At 41.8% G+C, this 17,150-nt stretch overlaps 2 protein-coding genes across 2 annotated transcripts in view; both read right to left on the bottom strand.

Moving 5' to 3' along the window:
- The window catches only part of LOC115770609, a 31,079-nt gene extending 20,202 nt beyond the window's left edge, over nt 1-10,877 (bottom strand). The window contains exon 1 of the transcript XR_004018873.1: nt 10,863-10,877. The gene's annotated coding sequence lies outside the window, so the exon portion shown is untranslated. The remainder of the gene's footprint in view (nt 1-10,862) is intronic.
- Nucleotides 10,878-11,196: 319 nt separating this feature from the next.
- On the bottom strand, nt 11,197-12,744 carry LOC115769674 (androgen-induced gene 1 protein). Its single transcript, XM_030714593.1, has one exon. The coding sequence runs from the start codon at nt 12,078-12,080 to the stop codon at nt 11,394-11,396; it is 687 nt and encodes a 228-aa protein (XP_030570453.1). The 5' UTR covers nt 12,081-12,744; the 3' UTR covers nt 11,197-11,393.
- Nucleotides 12,745-17,150: the final 4,406 nt, after the last annotated feature.

Here is a 17,150-nt window from a genome sequence, read left to right as displayed (position 1 = left end):
GAGGCCCTTAGTCGGGATTAGTTGCCCGGTCTTTCTGCGAAATCGAAATATGAACTGTTGTTGGTCAGGTTCAATCTGCAGAGGGTTATACACCTTTACAGATGGGTTTCAGTATCTAGTCTTTAGTCGAATTAACTAGCAATAGGGAACATATGCCCACCATACAACAAATATTACTCTAATGAATAACAAAGGAAGAAGATGTCGAGCGAAACTATTGAGCGATTTTTGGGCACTTTCTTTTTGCGTCGGCTCTTAACATCCGTGCTTCCTCCAGCCTTCATAAATAATTTTGCTTGCTTCAAATGCAGACTTGTTTCCAAAGTTCGGCTGTTTTATGGCCAGAAAACTTATAGCTCAATTTAAATAAAAAGCATGTTTAAATTTTAATAGAAAACGTAAATTATATGCAAAGTTGTGACCCGTTTCAGACCCTGCCCATTTTCACAGCTTTCATCGTTGTCTTTGTGCTGGAAATTTGACATCTTTCATCGTGTTTCAAACGCTTGAAGAATTATTTTCAAATGCTAAACAGTTTTCCAAAAACAACTCAAAAAGTTTAGATGAAAAGCAGCAGGAGTCGGGCGTATGCTGATTGCGATTATTCGGTGAACTCAGCCAAAGAATGTGGCCCAAGTCAAGCGAAGTAAAGTATTTCCAATTGGATTCCTATTACGACAATATATATATATATATATATATATTCAAATTGTTGGGAATCTGGCAATATGGCTGGAGTTAGCGAGTGATGCCAATCTGCCAGCTGGCTGTTAGGCGATGTTGTTGTTGCCTAACAGCTTATAAATTTTAGATGTGACTCATTTAACTTTTAATTGGCAATTAGTTTCAAGTTACGCAGCAAATTTGGCTCAAGTTTTTCAATTATTGATGTATAAATTGCTACTGCGAATTGCCTTCCTTTGCAGCCCCATCCTAATGGCACATGTTCTCGTTCCCATCGCTCCATTGGGTTCAATTTTAGCCTTCGTAACGCCCGGGAGCCCGTCAATTAAAAAATTATATCCCACAACGTGTTTCAATGCATATTGCATTCGCTTAGCTGACTTTTCCACTTTTCCGCTTTTCCAACTTTGCCTTGCCCAGCCCTTTCCATTTAATATTCAAATTGTGCCCCTTTTAACATGGCACATGCTAATAACTACCACACACACACACACACACACACACACGTTCAGCATTTGCATAACACATTCAATAAAGCGAAAACGGCTTAAACAAACCCTATTTTGGTCGTATTCAAAACTGGCTGTGCTCCCGAATTGTGCTGTGTTTTTCATTTTTCAACGCTGTGTAAGTCAAAGAAGATTCCGCCGACCAAATAGAGTATATAGAGTATATAAATCTCATCAATTAATTTATGATATAACTTCGGTATATAATAGTTAATTTTATTTGAAAAAATAAAGGTTATGATAAAAATAAACATTTAAGTTTTCTGGTCAAGAGCTTGTTATCAAAGTGCCCGAATTTTTAAGACCTTCCCCCAACTCAAAACAAACAGAAACAAAGAGAAATGGGGAATCAAGCAGTACGGCGAGGCAAAAGCTGAGCGTTCGACATTAAAATTGTAATAAATGTCATAAATTGTTAACAGTTGATTGCACTTGATTATTTTTGTAGCAGGCAACATCATCGATATAACCAGCCCAGCTCAGCCCAGCCCAGAGTCTGGGAACACACCTACCTACACATCGATGCCAGCGATTCCCCTGCAGCAATAATAAAAGCGAAACGCGTGCGGTTTTAATGTGCTATCACACTCCCGAGCAAGCAGAGATATCAAAGGCAGCCGGGAAATGGGGATTGAGGGAGAAATGGGGAGTGGGAATGGTAACAGGCATGGTTTTGCGGGCCTATCGCAGTCGTAAAGGACAGCAGAGCTGAATTCGGCTACAGATAGTGCGAAACATTCTCAAGTTTGTGCTGTTGTTGTTGTTGTTGTATGTCTTTTACGACCTGTTTTCGTTCTTGATTTGCCTTGACAAAATGAGAAACCGAACGCTTACGTGCATATAATAACATATAATATTTTATGATCTTATATTTCAATATTAAACGAAACCAAACGAAACGGAACGCAACGGAGCGGTCAGCCTTGAGCAAAGTGCAGAAGTTGTTGGTCGTCTGTCGGTTTTAATTTGCCATTTACACATCATAAAATTTTGGAGCGTGTCTGCCGTTCGGGCAGCGACCACGCCCACGTCCACGTCCACTTTTGGCGTGTTGATAAGAACAGCAACTGAATGCCATTAAATGTCATTTGGTAATAAAAAAAATAAATAAATAAAAAAAGCGAATAAAAACAAAATGTGTATCGCACTCATGGCTGCTGCTGCTCTTAACCCCAATCTTGAAGCAATCTGGAAAGGAATCTCAGCCACAACGGGCCCCAAACTACTCCAAATCTCATCTGGTATTTTTGCCCAACGGCTAGATAAAAGCAAAGTTTGCAATTTAGAAGCCCCAAACATCATTTTTAATAGGCTTCAACCCAGGAGCACTTCATGGGAAACCTAACAAAAAAAAAATGCAAAATAAAGTAGGAAAACAAAAATAAAATATATGTCGAATGTTTCCGACTAACAAGCTGCCATATCGCCTATGCCAGCCAGGCATTAATATGAAAATCATGTAAGCCCTCGTTGCCGAATTAGTTCTTGCCCCCCTCCTGAACAAACGCCTTCACTCCACACTCCGGCCCGCCGCAAAGCCAAACGATGCCCAAATGCTGCATTCCGTAATAAACGAGAGCTTTGAAGTGAACAGCGCTGGCCTAAAATCTGGAACATAATGTTTTGTAATACCCTGTAACTTGCGCCTAGCAGGCAGGCCAAAATGTGCATGAGCAGTTTAAGAAAATCAAAAAGAATATATGTGAGGAATTTGGAGAAAGACTTGAGAAATGATTAAGAAAAACGTTTAAGGGAAATTATAGCATCTCTTACTAAATTTATTTATTCTTAGTTTTTTATTTTAATATTTGTAAATATATGAACTCAACTAGATATCGCTTGCTTAAGATATTTGATATTGTATTCGGAAATTAAATCTTTCAGATAAGCCTGAATCTCTTTTATTTTAATTTAACAGTTTATTTCATGGGAATTTTATATGGGAATATGTCCATGGTACAGGGTATACAGAAATCGAGCATTTGTTGTTGGTTGTGTACAGACCCTACAGTGTAGCCCTATTATGTGGTTGTGTGTCGGTTATGAAAGGGTAACTACAAGTATTGGTAAATTTCATTCGAGTTTTGTGTTTGTATTTGCAAGCGAGTTTGTTTAGTTTGCCGGGGAGTAAGGGTCTGGTGGGGTATATAAGGCGCTTAATATGCAAAGTTTGTAACTTAATTTAAATTCCCTTGGCGTGCACTTATTACTTTGTGCCAACTTTGTTGTTGCTGCTGCTGCTGCCTGGCACTAAAACAAAACCTAAACTAAAACCGAAACTAAAACAGCTAACAACTTGGCACAGCCCACACTTTGTAGTAGTCGCACATGAAAACAATTTTTTGATAATTAAAGTTGAGCATTCTTTGGACTTGTGTGTGTGCCTATGTGTACCTATGTGTGTGTGTGTGAGTGTGTGTGCTGGCTTGGTAGGCCCGAAGCAATTGCCACTGTTGGCATTGGGCTCTGGCTCCATTTCAAGTGTCAGGTTTCGTAAAGTTGAAAAGTTCAACAGAAAAACTATGCCCGAAACTTTGGCTATGACCTAGCTATGCCTGCTCGTATCGGACCACGTTTGCAGTAAGTAATTTCCATTTTCAACCAAGTGCCCGAAAATATCCAAATGTACCAAAAACAAAAACAGAAAAAAGTAATCCGCTGCCGGTAGGGAACCCGCGACTAGGCGATTAGATTGCGTGCGACGGGAATAGACAAAACAAAATCTAGAAGCCAAGAGATTAATGTAAGTCAAAACCAGAAATCTGGATGGTTCGGCTTAAAGTTTCGAACCTTGGCTCGGATCGTGAACCTCAACCTGGTTAACATAAAAATTTCAGGTGGAGACTTGGCATTAGTTCAAGTAAATATTGGTCCACGATCTCCTATCACAGAAATGCCCACTCATAAACCTCCTTTTTCTTGATCGATAACAATTTGTTATTAAGACAAACAATCAAATACAAGAAAATACAATAATCACATAGTTTCTAGGTAAGAGTAGAACTTTCCTCAAATTAAATTAATAGTAAAGCTTTGATGCCTTTTCCTCATGTTATCCTCGCAGAAATCCTAGGATTATGATAAAATGAGCAATCTAATTTCAGCTGGTAAAAAAAAACGCAGCAGGGATGAAAGGATAGAGTATATATGTATATAAACACTATATATACAGTCCTGTTAATATCCTTCGGTCGGCTGTTAATGTAGTTTGTTTTAAAAAGTTGCTGCAAAAGCCTAAATAAATAAGTATTTGGACTCCAGTTTCCTTTTGCCAGCTGCGACCGAATGTGACAATTCCAAATGAATGGGCGTGGGAGTGGGCGTGCGCGTGGGCAGGACGCTAGGCGTTGGGATCAGGTTAAGGCAGTTGGCAGTTCGGGCAGGACATTATTTAAATTGCCATCAGGTTAGGACAGGCAATAAATTGAAATGCGACTACAGATGATGAAGGTGGCGCAGGTGCGGCAAGCCGTTTGGGGGCGGGGGGAGTGGTCTGCTCTGTGACAGCCGCGTGAAATGCATTTAAATAAATAAGTTACGGCGGTGTAAACAATGCGAAAAACACAATAAATATGTATGCGTGTGCTTATGTGTGTGTGTGTGTGTGTGTGTGTGTGTGTGCGTATGTGTCGAGTGTATTTCACATCATTTCAAATGCGACATAATTAAAAATGTCACTTGTTTACCCGGTGGCCCCCAGGGCTGGAGCACACCACCCCCAACTCTGGCCTCACGAACTTGATCGCACCTGTGCGGCGGCTGCGGCTCACCAAAAAGTTTTCGCACATAATTTATATACTTATGTATGTATGAGTGCGGGTGTATGTGTGTGTGTGTATCTGTGTGACAATCACAGAAATAGAATTTCTTATAAGCAGAAACGCGATAGGAACCAGAAGCTGAGCGGCGGGGCGGAAGTGGTGCTCTGCTTGTGCCACCAAAAATGCCAACAATGCGCGCTTGTCACTCGAAATTACTTTATGCAAAGCGTCGAGGTGTGTGTGTGTGTGAGTGTGTCCGGGTGTGTGTGTGCGGTGTGAGAGGACAGCAGCTGACAGGCAACCAACGAAGCAAGCAACCATCAGCAGCTCATCTTGCCCAAGCCAGGTCCTGCTCCAGCTCCCCATCTATTCCCGAAGGAAACACTTGCTGCTTATGGATTTCATAGCAGCGCAAATTTCCTTCTTTTTATACCCTGTAACAAGTGGAAATTGTCAAAAAATAAAGGGTAGCAACATTTTCTGTAAATGTTTATAAGAGAACGCGTCGCTTTCGGGGACTTTAAAGGTTTCCCGGAATTGAACAAACTCTACATAATTCGAAGCTCATCTATCGTTCCTTCCAATATTTAAAAATATCTCACTTTTAGAGAAACAAAGGGCTTTGGTATATACACAATTTTGTATGTGATAGTTAAACCATGAAATTCCACAAGGATAAAATCAAGCTGGAATGTTTATAATGGCAGTTGTGTGCTGGGCACAGGGTGTCTGCTAGTCGTACCCTTTCGAATAGAAAACTCTACTTGCTTTTTTTTTTGTTCCCAGTTATTTCGTCTTTGCGCGCATTACAAAGTGGCAACTGGAAATGTTGGCCACAGCAAGCCGCTGCCCACCCGCACCCTCGAACCAGCACCCGCTACCCATTCCCCAGACAGCGACACAGCAATTTACCGTTCGCATCTTTCTTCATCATGTGGCGGAGGCTCAAACAACATGACGTTTTTATTTTCGCCACCAACATGGTCGAGGAGTGCTCGGGGATTGTTTGCATTTGTGAATATGTAAATATTTTTCAGCACGTTGCCCGATCCGATCCGAGCCAAGTGCCATGTGTCGCTCCGTCAGGAGATACCCTGTGTGCCGTTAGCTGGCAAGGAATGTGGCAAGTGATGGCGTATGCTGGTCCCTAGCAGAAAATCGTAATTGTGTCTGTGACTGTGTTACGAGATTTTTCTTTCTATATTTTCTTTTTCCTTCTTTTTTTTTTGTTTGTCATCCTTTGCGGGCTTATGTTCGGTTGATGGGCATAGAGTGGCCAGCACCGTGGTCTAAAATTGATTAAAAACGAATTCAAAACTGGTAAATTCACCATATGAATGTATCTTTTTACACACAAACTTAGTTTTGTAAGCATTTCCTGCCCTATTTAGTATTCTGTGCATTTTTGTAGCATACTTTTTAGAGTACGATTTCCTGTAACAAATGCTAGCTAAATGTACAAAAATAGTGAACTAAGAAGAGATTAAAATCCTCATACTGCGTTATGGGGTTCGGCTCTTAATAACATTTCCCATCTATGTGTTGTTAAGGTACTAAATTATGATTATGATAAGAAAAGATCCGAACTGAGAGCTCAGATTGTTTTGCTTTATAACAATACTGTGAACCACTGTGCACCTGCTGTCGTCCCATTATCCCGTTGTGCCCCATCGAGGAGTTAAAGTCGGAGGCATTGCAAACATTTCACGCATATGATTTATTTTTTTCGTTTGCGAGTAAAAAATTTACAATTTCCGCTGCGTTTACCCCAACGAGACCATTTCGCGAGCACGCACGTGTGCGTGTGTGTGTGTGTGTGTGTGTGGGTGGGTATCTGTAAGTGAATGCTCATGCTCACCCACTCAGCGACCCACTGACTAATGTGGCCACATATGCCGCACATCCTCGTTGGGGACCGAGGACCGTGAAGGAGAGTGGGCGGAGCCGGAGGTTTGCGTCGTGATTCCTTTTTGCGGCGCTTTGTTCCCTCCTTTTGACTAATGAGGTTGCCGCTCCATTTGTTGATTGCCGCAATCGTGATATGCCACGCTCCAATCCCTTCACACGGCCAACACATGTTGCCTTCTGCATCCTCTCGACGATGTTTACAAATTTTTCTTTTCTTTTCTTGTCACAAATATATTCAAAAAATTCGCATCGTTTTCAGAACGTGCTCAACGACAGCGTAAAATGGCGCTTCTTGGATTTGTAGTCTACATGCCATATATCATATTGTTTGGAAATAATCCTTTCAATATCCTTGAAGGGGGCATGACAATTTCATGAGACGTTTAGCGCAGAGTATGAGACAGCTCCAAGCACGTATAGACTATATAGACTTGATCGTTATTAACAGCCGAGTCGATATGACTCTTTGTCTGGCTGCTTCTATATACAAACATAATTCTCGGATATAATACTTTTTATCATAATCAATTTCAGTACTTAGAAGATTGACTTTAAATTTCTCACAAATCCGATTCAAATCGGACTACCATATTGTGTCTGTCGCAATTTAAGCTTCCGTATCAAAACTCTTCTGAGCCAGGGTATTGAATCTTCGGAATGCCAAAGATAGCCGCTCTTTCTTCTTATATACATGAAATCTGAGCAACATCCATTTTGGAAATAAGATGCCATTTTTCCATCAATACCGATAAGTTCTTGAATAATTCTGATATTAAGCCTAGAGAATATGTGAACGCAGCACTCGTTTGCTCAAAGATCTACCGGAATTTCACGACGAAGCACCTGAATCCATTTGTACCTCAACGAGCTGGGTGGAGGAGATCATGATTTTGCAAAATGTGTACCTGCTGTCGTAACGCTTTGTAGTCATCATGTTTCCAGCTGATTCTAATCAGAGCTGCTAAACTTTTGCCATTAATTGGGTTAATAGTGTGCGCCCGCAGTGGAATACTTTAGTTGACTTTACTTGAGTTTTAAAACAATAAAAGTTCCCCCACCCCAAAGCAGCTCGCCTGGTAGGGTCGTCTTGTCAGGGGTCGGCAGCCAGTGGCTGGCGGGATATCCCCTTCCTAATTGCGCACGTCTGAGGAAATCGCATGACTTTTCGCGAACATGCCACCAGCGCAGCAAGCACAACAAAAGACAAGGCAGGGGCATCGGCAGCAGCAGCGGCAATGGCAACAACAACGTCAGTGGCATGCAACATCAATTTGTGCAACATGGGCGAAATTTCACGCATGCAACGGGGAGCAGCGTCGTCGTGCGAGACAAGCGCAGACAGAAAGTTTAATCAATGCTGACAATGAAGACAATGCGATGGGCGGGGAGGGGAATGCTGCAACGAGCGGCAACTGTGGAGGGGCATCGCTTTTGACACGACGGCGACGACGACGACGCAGAACGCGTTGCAGGAGCAGCCGCTTCAAGAATGATTACAGGGATGATGGCTACGGATACGGCTAAGGCAAATCAAAATTGAATATCTTTGGCATGGAATTTCCGCTTATTTTAAATAAACTGCGGCAAAATATTCAAAGTATTCGAAATTTCAGGCAACTATTAGCCGAATGATACTTTCCACTGTGAATGAAATTTCAAATTGATAAAATTAAGGATTAAGTTAAAAAATAGTAGCTTTAACATACTATATTGTTATTATACATAAACTATATTTCCATACGAAAGCTCGTTACTTTCGGTTTTAGATTCTTGATTCTTTCTTTCTTTCGTGCAATAGTTATAAAGCAAATGATGGAAACAATTAACGTAAAATTTGTTCAAGATGTCTTGAATAACAAATAAGAACTTAATTTTCTAACGAGCATACCCACATAAGCTTTATAATAAAGCTATGTACTCTAGCATCTATACGATATAGTTTTATCAGACAGCTAAGCTGAGAGAAGAATAGCGCAGAAACATATAGACTTGCATATATGGACTCGTAATTTTATACAGATCAATAATGCAAACAGAATTGTGTAATAAAATAAAGTCAAGCCATGTGTCTTTGGAGACGAACAACTATTCTGTGCCCATATATGATAATATTGTATCAGCGTACACCCACCTGTTTGATAAATATATATATATATGTCAAGAAAGGAAGAAGAGCGTTACGGAAGGGCAGCAGATAGGCGAGCAGTCATTGCAATGCCAATCCAGCTGGCCAAACTGATCCGGCATAAGGTATATATAAATATACTCTATAGAGGCAGGCTATAAAAAATAGCCTTATCTAGTTAACTTATGCAGGCTCGCGGGATTCGCCGAGGCCGGCCCGCGAGCTTGTCTGGGAATTGTGTGTTCGTGTCATTAAAATTGTTACCTGCGTGTGTTTGGTAAAACAAACAGCCTGCATATTTGCTGGGTCTGTTCAGAGTTATAAAATCGTTTGGGAGAACAGACGCACGCAATTAAACGTGAAATTGCATTGTGAGAGCGGACGACGACGACGCTGAATAACAATAAATAAACAATTTTCCGGCACAATGGATGAAAGATACTCGCGTCGGGCTGTGGCAACTGTTGTAACTGTTTCTGCATTCCGGGCCCGGCAATTCACGCGGGTGACAAATTGACAATTTGTGTGCGGCGGGCAGGAAGACAAAAGTTGAATCCCATTGTTTGCCAGCGGCTCACAAAATATTTGCACAAATTATACAAAGGGGGAGGGAGAAATCGAAAAAGCTAAATGCCATACAAGACCACAGCGACTCGACTCGATGATATATGCAGAGGAGGGGCCAATTGAATCAATCGTGCGTGGAACAACTGAACAATATACTCAGCTCTGCCAGAGGGGTCGCCAGCAATCGGCACTCGATCGACAGCTGACACAGATCCTGGCACATCCTCTCAGGCTGCGGCTGGCAGGCAGGCATGCGCCATATGACTCAATTGATGCCGTTCCCAGTGCTCCTTTGTCGGTTCATTTGCATGCTGAGCAGCTCGAGTACCTGAGCAGCTCGAGTCCTGGCCCATTCACAAATGAGCTCTCGCTGCGGCGCAGGCGCAGGCAGCTAACATCACTTCCTCTGACATATGAAACACGTTTCCGGCAACGCTCTGGCCTGGTTCCGGCCTACAATAAACAAATCCCAGGCATGCGACCTTATGTGTGTGTGCGTGTGTGTGTGCACGCAGTTCAGCTGTTCCCATTCAATATTGAAATATTTTTAGCACAAGTGCCGCGTGTGGGTGCGCAGCATGTTTTCCATTTTTCATGGAAAACCCAGCCGAAGCATGGGCCCAGCTGAAAGGATTGACTGACTCATGTTCGGTATCCTTTTGCAGTTTTTCAGCTGTTTCTCAGCAATTCGCAGCTGAATGTCGCCATTTAGCTGGCCTCTCTACACGTGACCCAAACAGCTGCCGGCCGATGATTTATGTATCTAAAACAGAAACGGAATTGGGCATCCGATCCGAATTGACATTGGCATTCGCAAAGGGGTGGCTACCCATCGAAGATATTGGTGCACGCATGGGCAATGCATTCGCTGGGATCGCTAATCGATTCGGCTTGGGCTTAACTATCGAGCACCGAATTGCAATTATCACCAGCTAAATATAGCTCGATGTGTGAGGCAGCTCGTTTGTATTATTATAACCATGTGATCAACTATGTCCACTTTCTACTACTCTATTTCTCTACAACTCGACTACGTAAGAACATTAGTGAAGATATGAACCGATGATCTTCCCATCTGGGCTGCATGAGTGACACTTAGGAGCCACTTAGGCAGCTCATATGCCGCGTACTGGGATATCCTTTTACATCAAGGGATTTTCGTATAATATTTACTCATCCTTATGCAACTCTTTGATTTCATACCCGGCACTTTTCGAGTCTAGCGAATTTTCTACCACACTTAGGAATTAATTTTATGTAGCAACCATTTTAACATTTAACAGATTATATATCCTCTATTAAACTCACCCCTCAACAAAACCTTGGCAAGAGCACTGGGAACAAACTGTAAAATTATAATACACTTGTCATGGCCAAGTCTGAAACCTTTTCTTCGACTATAACTGTTGAAAAACTGAAAACCTTTAAGTGGATGCTACGCTTATAACCCTAACGGTAGCCACGTCCCCTTGACGAGTGCAACGAATCGATTTGAGTTAATTCCACGCTTCGACGACCGCAAAGGAAAGAAATGAAGAAAAACCTCAAACCCTGACGAAATGCATTCGCTGCTTGAGGCCAACCCTTGGCAACGCAGTCCGGCTCGGTCCGTTTCGGCTTGGGTTTGGTTTTTTTTTATTTTTTTTAACTCGTACTCGCAACATTTTGACAAGTCAATTGTCATTATTATTGCCTTCAATTTCCGTTGGCCCTCGAGCAGCGCGACTCGAGCGCATTTCTATGCAAATTTTACACCTAGCCAACCCCCAACTCTGCCGAGCAGTCAACGTGAATTGGAGAAGCGGAAATTGCTTTATTACGTTGGGCGAATTCTAGTCCTTAGCGCCCATTGGCCCAGAGCACACAGTTGATGTGCTCGCCGAGCCTGTAGTAGACAAAGGACAGTCCCACGATCAGGGCAAAGAAGCACAGGCGCAGCGGACCGAACAGTGCGTCCAGAAAGGGATAGATCCAGATGCCGGTCCAGTAATGCACCAGATGCATCCAAATCAGATAGCAGCCCATGACTGCAGCCAGTCCAGCGTATCCCTTGCCCCGTTTCGGATAACGATGTGCTGTAGTGCAGAGTTCCAGCAGCGCATAGATCACCACATAGCAGTGCATGGTCCGGTTAAGCCACTTGGGATAGACCTCATCGAGGAACGGCGGATAGATCGATTCGCGATTTATGGCGCACAGCGTCCAGAAGGTCACGCTCACCGTCAATGCCAGCGGCACCACAAAGCTGGCCAGCAGATAGTCCCGCAATTGTCGCAGTGTACGCAGATGGCACAAATCCTGTCCCAGCGCTAGCATATAGTATCCGGTTTGCAGCAATCCTGTTAGAAAGGTCAGGTACTTGAACTTTCCACCCATGGGTGGTTCCAGCCGCAGCTCCACGGCCAGCGCCGGTAGCTCCACATACATGTAGTCGTAGTACAGCGCATAGCCAAGATTCACACTGGCCGCCACATGGAGCACCAAACGGATCTTGTGCGCATTAGCCAACCAAATACGTCGTTCCATTGGCACTTCAGCTCATTGTGAGCCTATTGCTGCAGAAGCCGTTGACAGCAGCAATGTTACGCTGCGCCATGCATTTGATACGCTTTTAAGTTAAGCTTTGATTAACTCAATTTAGTTTTTTTTGACTTTTTCTTAGCTAATTTTCTATGAATCCAATTTGCAAATTCTTTAAAAGAGTTGCCAGCTTGACACATTTTGTATATAGTCTCGGCTTTCTGAATCCATTAAGATGGGATCTGCTATTTCGTCCTCCACTTTGTAATCTAAGTTCTTCGCTGTCAAGTTTAAGGATTCGAATACCCGGTAGATAAGTTAAGTTATCCCATATATTTATATACCCTGTGCCAAATGGGTACAAAAGCGAATATAAGGCTTTCACTATCTATATTTTATTCACAATATAAGACTAGGTTCTAGTTTCTAAGGCATAATTTAAGCCCGGGTATCGCCTGGTGGAACACCCAGAACCAATGTCATCTTACTTAATTAAGATGCACTGATTATACACGCCCAAATATACAGAAATGTGAGTTCACATAGCGTCTCATTCGGGAATAATCGATCTGGGAATCAGATTTTGGATAACTTTTTAAAATGCATAAATTGGCATTAGATATAATCAGCTTAAGTGATTTCCAAGTTAACCTAAATACATTTTCGTTTACTTTTCTTGTAAGAAATGCGTAATTTTTAACAATATTTTTCTTGTTCTTGTCCTTGCTTTTGCTTTTGCTGTAAGGCAGCAAGACAAACAAAAGAGTGTGCACAAATGCAGTGTGTGTCTTTGTGTGTGGGCTGCTCAAGGGTTCTTGTCACTTTGCTGTATTTACACACACGAAACGCCTCTAACTCAATTAGGCCGCCACATTTATTGTGCAAATATAAAAATTACTTGCGCCGCATGTAAATAAAAAGCAAACACAACAAATAAGAACAGGAAGAACCATCCTTGCCAACGAACCCAACCCAGCCGAATGTAACCGTCCTTATTGCGTCATGTTTGAATGTTGGATATGTGATAATGGAACAAAGTATAAAAGAAGGTGTTGAAGCGTAATCGTAATTGTCTCAGTAAATCTTTTTCAAATATCTCATGAACAATTCCTACATTTGAACGTAAGAAAGGGATGTAACCGAAATGAACCACAATAACAAATAGAACAATTTGTAGTTGAACTAAGTAGTATTACAAATAAATGTTGGCTTAAAGAAACTATTTTGAAAAATTGTTAATAATAATTAATATAATAACAATTAATTTATATAAATATGAATATATAATTTAATATTACTTTAATATATTTTAAGAGAAATAACAATTATTATTTAAAAAAAAAAATTATAAAACAAAAATCAAGAATGTGTGTACGTATATATACGTTATACGAAACCTCACGATTTGAATCAGCAACCTCTTTGCTTAGTTTTATGATTGACTGCTAAAGGAACTGTATTGAAATATGAGATGTGAGAATAGATAATTGATAAGTTGGTGAAAATATTATGGCAAACAGAAACACGGTTTGAATTTACATAACATAAATTTGAACGAATTAATTACTGAATTCAGCCGTAAGCCGAGGCGTACATGAGCAATGTTTAATGGAGGTCTCACTCTTAAACATCATCAGACGCGCATGTGAGCAAACATAGATTGGAGTCTCTAGCCAACGATAGATTCGTGCCGTCATGCGGTTAGCCAGACAGCTGAACATGGCACGAAACCATTTGTGCAGTAGGTATAGTAATTCAACACCCAATCGCAGGCTGAGAGATGCGTGTCCAACCCGCCCGGAGTCTGCAAATTTTGCCCGTAACAGACACTCGGGCCTTTCCACAGGCTCATAATGAACATTTTGGCCAGCTGATCTCTGCATGGAAAGCGTACCGGCTGTCCAGTTCAACTCACGTGGCAATCAACCAAACGTGAGCTACTCACGTTTCAGCGCCATATGCCGCGTCTCTCTCAAACGCAGGCTTGTGGTCATCGGTCGGGTCGAGAGGCCTGACCGACCACCGGGCAATTAAATGCGAGTGCGCACAGTAAATATTTGTTTGTTTTCCTTTGGCGGCACACAGCCTCCGCCCTGGTGCCTTATCGCGGCGCGTCTTCATCTGTAATTAAGACTAACACTATCCGGTGCGAGTATATGGCATATAACCAAATGGGCCAAATGGGCCTTACTGAAAGGCGTAACGCAATTTCGTTATTGATTTCGTTGCGCCTCAGTCGATGTGCTCGTCCGGGTGCTCGTCCACGTAATTAGCTGTAATGCGAGCAGAGAGCCTACGAGTTGGCGTCGTTCATCAAATGGCTTTGTATTCAAGTGTTTATCGGATTGTCCCTTGGGGGGGGAAGTGCCACGAGCAGTGCTTGGAATTTCAATCGTGGCTCGGACAGGTCAGAGCACGTCTCAATTGAAGTTAGCTCTTGTAGTTTTTCAATTTCTGCGCAGGATATGTGAAGAGCCTCTGGAGCCACCAACAGCAACAACAAACAACAAAAAAATAAAATAAAAGCTGCACTGTACGCCAGTTTATGCCCCCGAGCGGGCCCCTCGCTGCAGCTGCTTCGTGTCCCAAGTGGATAAAGCAAACTGACAGAAACAGGCGACAACATGAACAACAACGACGACGACGACGAGGACGAGGACGAGGAGGACCACGAGGAGGACGTCTTCAAAACAAAAACTGCCAACTGGAGTGCACCCCCGAGCCTTGTTCTTGTTTCATCTGCGATTTGCAATTGGCTGCTGTCGAATTGGAATTGAAGTGCCGCACTTCAGATTGCCCCAAGCGCCACACAAGAGGCCCAACGCGGCGGAGGGGTGTGATAACGGCTAGCCTACATGCATATATATGTACATATAGTATCCTAGATGGCGCCTGGTCACACATGTTTCAATGCTCCACACTCAAGTATTTATGTTCAAGTAGAGCTCTCCACGACGACGCTCTGTGACTTAAAAGAACAGAGCAGCCATAAAACTTATCGAATTATCTATACTTTTTAATACCAGAGATAACTTTTTCACTATCAATGACCTAAGTTAGATAAAATCATCCATAATTTACGAATAAAGTTGGTCGGGCTTTCTTTTTAAGTTAAATTTTAAATGTGTATATATGTGTGTGACGCTTTAAAAGAGCTTCATTAACAATTATTTAGAGTTTCTAAATTATCGAAATTATTTTTAGAAGAGATTCCCTATAACTGAGTACCGAAAGTTGTGAATTTAATCGAAGTTGTCTATTTGTTTTACTTGAGTCCAGGCTTAGATTTGAGCTTAGCTTCGGCTGTTTATATGTAAAAAGAAGGACATTTCATCTTCGAATTGCTTCGGGCTGGTAAAAACTAAGCTTTAAGCTGGTTTAGTATTTTCTGTTTTTCATGAACTAAGTCCTGATCATTAGGTTCTTCCATCTGACACGAACAGACCCAGTTAGAGCACAAGTAAACACAGGTAATCCCTATGCCTCATCGTTTTGTTGTTGTTTAAGTTCCCTTCATGAAAAACATAACAATTGAATTTTTTGCCCCATATTGAAGTCGTTATTTAAGGTATTTTAGGCCTAATAAAACCATCGATCAATATGAGAATAGTGAATTGTCTTGATTATGCAAACAGTGCTCAGCCCACACTCGTACTCGACTCAATTAAGTTATGGGGCCCTTTGTGAACTGCAACAGCTAGCGAATGGACCCTGGTCGACCCTAGCGATAAATCAATCATGCTGCATTACCTTCCAGAAGGGGTTAACGACTTTGCAGCAAAGCTGACGATTGACTGCCCAATAGACTCAAGTTTACTAAAGGTTTTATCACAGCTGATATTATACAAACACCAAGTGGGGGCTGTCCGTTCTTATCGAAATCCTGCCCCCCCACACACACACACAAGCATGGGCGGGGGGCCAACAGTGCACACGTGCCGGTACGGGCAGATACCTAACGGTTATCAGAGCGCCAGGGCATCATTAACACAGATGGGAACCATTGATAAGTCGTCGTCATCGGGCTGCCAGCTGTGGCTAAATAAACAGCAGCGCTTCGAATGGGTGTGGAAGGCATATTGACGGGCATATATTCTGGTATGAATGTGTGTGTGTATATATATGTGGTATACAATTGCCCATGGGTCGCATACCTTTGGCTTAGTGGCTTTATCATTGGGTCGTCCGAGCAGCCAGCACACGTGTGCTAATTTTCGGTCTTAGCTTCCAAATGTTAGTTACTGCGACTCCGACTCCTATTCCGACTGTGGGAAGCCAAACAAATGTTTCTTTGAAATTCGACGGGACGCAATAAGCAGGAAAAGGAATGAAAGTTGAAGCTGAAAACTGAAAGGACCTAACAGAAATAAACTTGGCCAAGATGCACTTCTTTAGCAAAATAAAAAACGAAGACGCACAAACTCTAGAGCTCAACTAGATACTCTACTCGAGGGTGTAGGTATTTATATAGATATAGGTAAGGGCATAGTGCTTTCTCTAGGTACAGGTAACAGATATATGTATCTGATATATATGAATGTATCTGAACCAAATATCCCATATCCCATTCGTCCCTAGTAACTACTACCCCAAGAGATTTTTCAGATGGAATAAAAATGATAAACATTTTCGCATTAATGTGTTTATATTTATATGTTCTTCAGATACAACTATATAAATTAAATACATTTTTTTTAGGTAAAGTTATTTTTGTATAAATAAATAATAAAAAATATATAATATAAAAAGATTTAATCGACTGATTTGTTTCTTAAGTGTGTTGTGATTGAACGGAATGTTTTTTCTTACATAAACACCTTTATTTTTTTAATTCCATTTTTTCAGAGTCCACCAGTTCGAACTACTCTGAACTGGCTTGAGGCCAACCCGAAAAAGAGTTCAAAGCGTACAATGATTTTAGAATTGTTCAATTAATGGTCAAGCGACATAAATTGGCGAATATTCGCTCGCACTCTCTCTCCCTCTCTCTCTCTGTCACTCACCCTCTCTCTCTCGCTCTGTTGAATGCCCACAGAGTCTTCAGCTTTTGCTTGCCATTTATTTATTTATTTGATT

This window comes from Drosophila novamexicana, unplaced genomic scaffold (genome assembly GCF_003285875.2).
Source record: "Drosophila novamexicana strain 15010-1031.04,08,12 unplaced genomic scaffold, DnovRS2.1 tig00000009-arrow-pilon, whole genome shotgun sequence".
Taxonomy (NCBI): Eukaryota; Metazoa; Arthropoda; class Insecta; order Diptera; family Drosophilidae; genus Drosophila; species Drosophila novamexicana.
Note: the sequence above shows the minus strand (reverse complement) of the source record. Positions and strands in the feature narration are given on the sequence as shown.

What these genes read in the sequence shown, in the direction of transcription:
- LOC115769674 (XM_030714593.1), bottom strand. Translation starts at nt 12,080, where the DNA reads ATGGAACGACGTATTTGGTTGGCTAATGCGCACAAGATCCGTTTGGTG.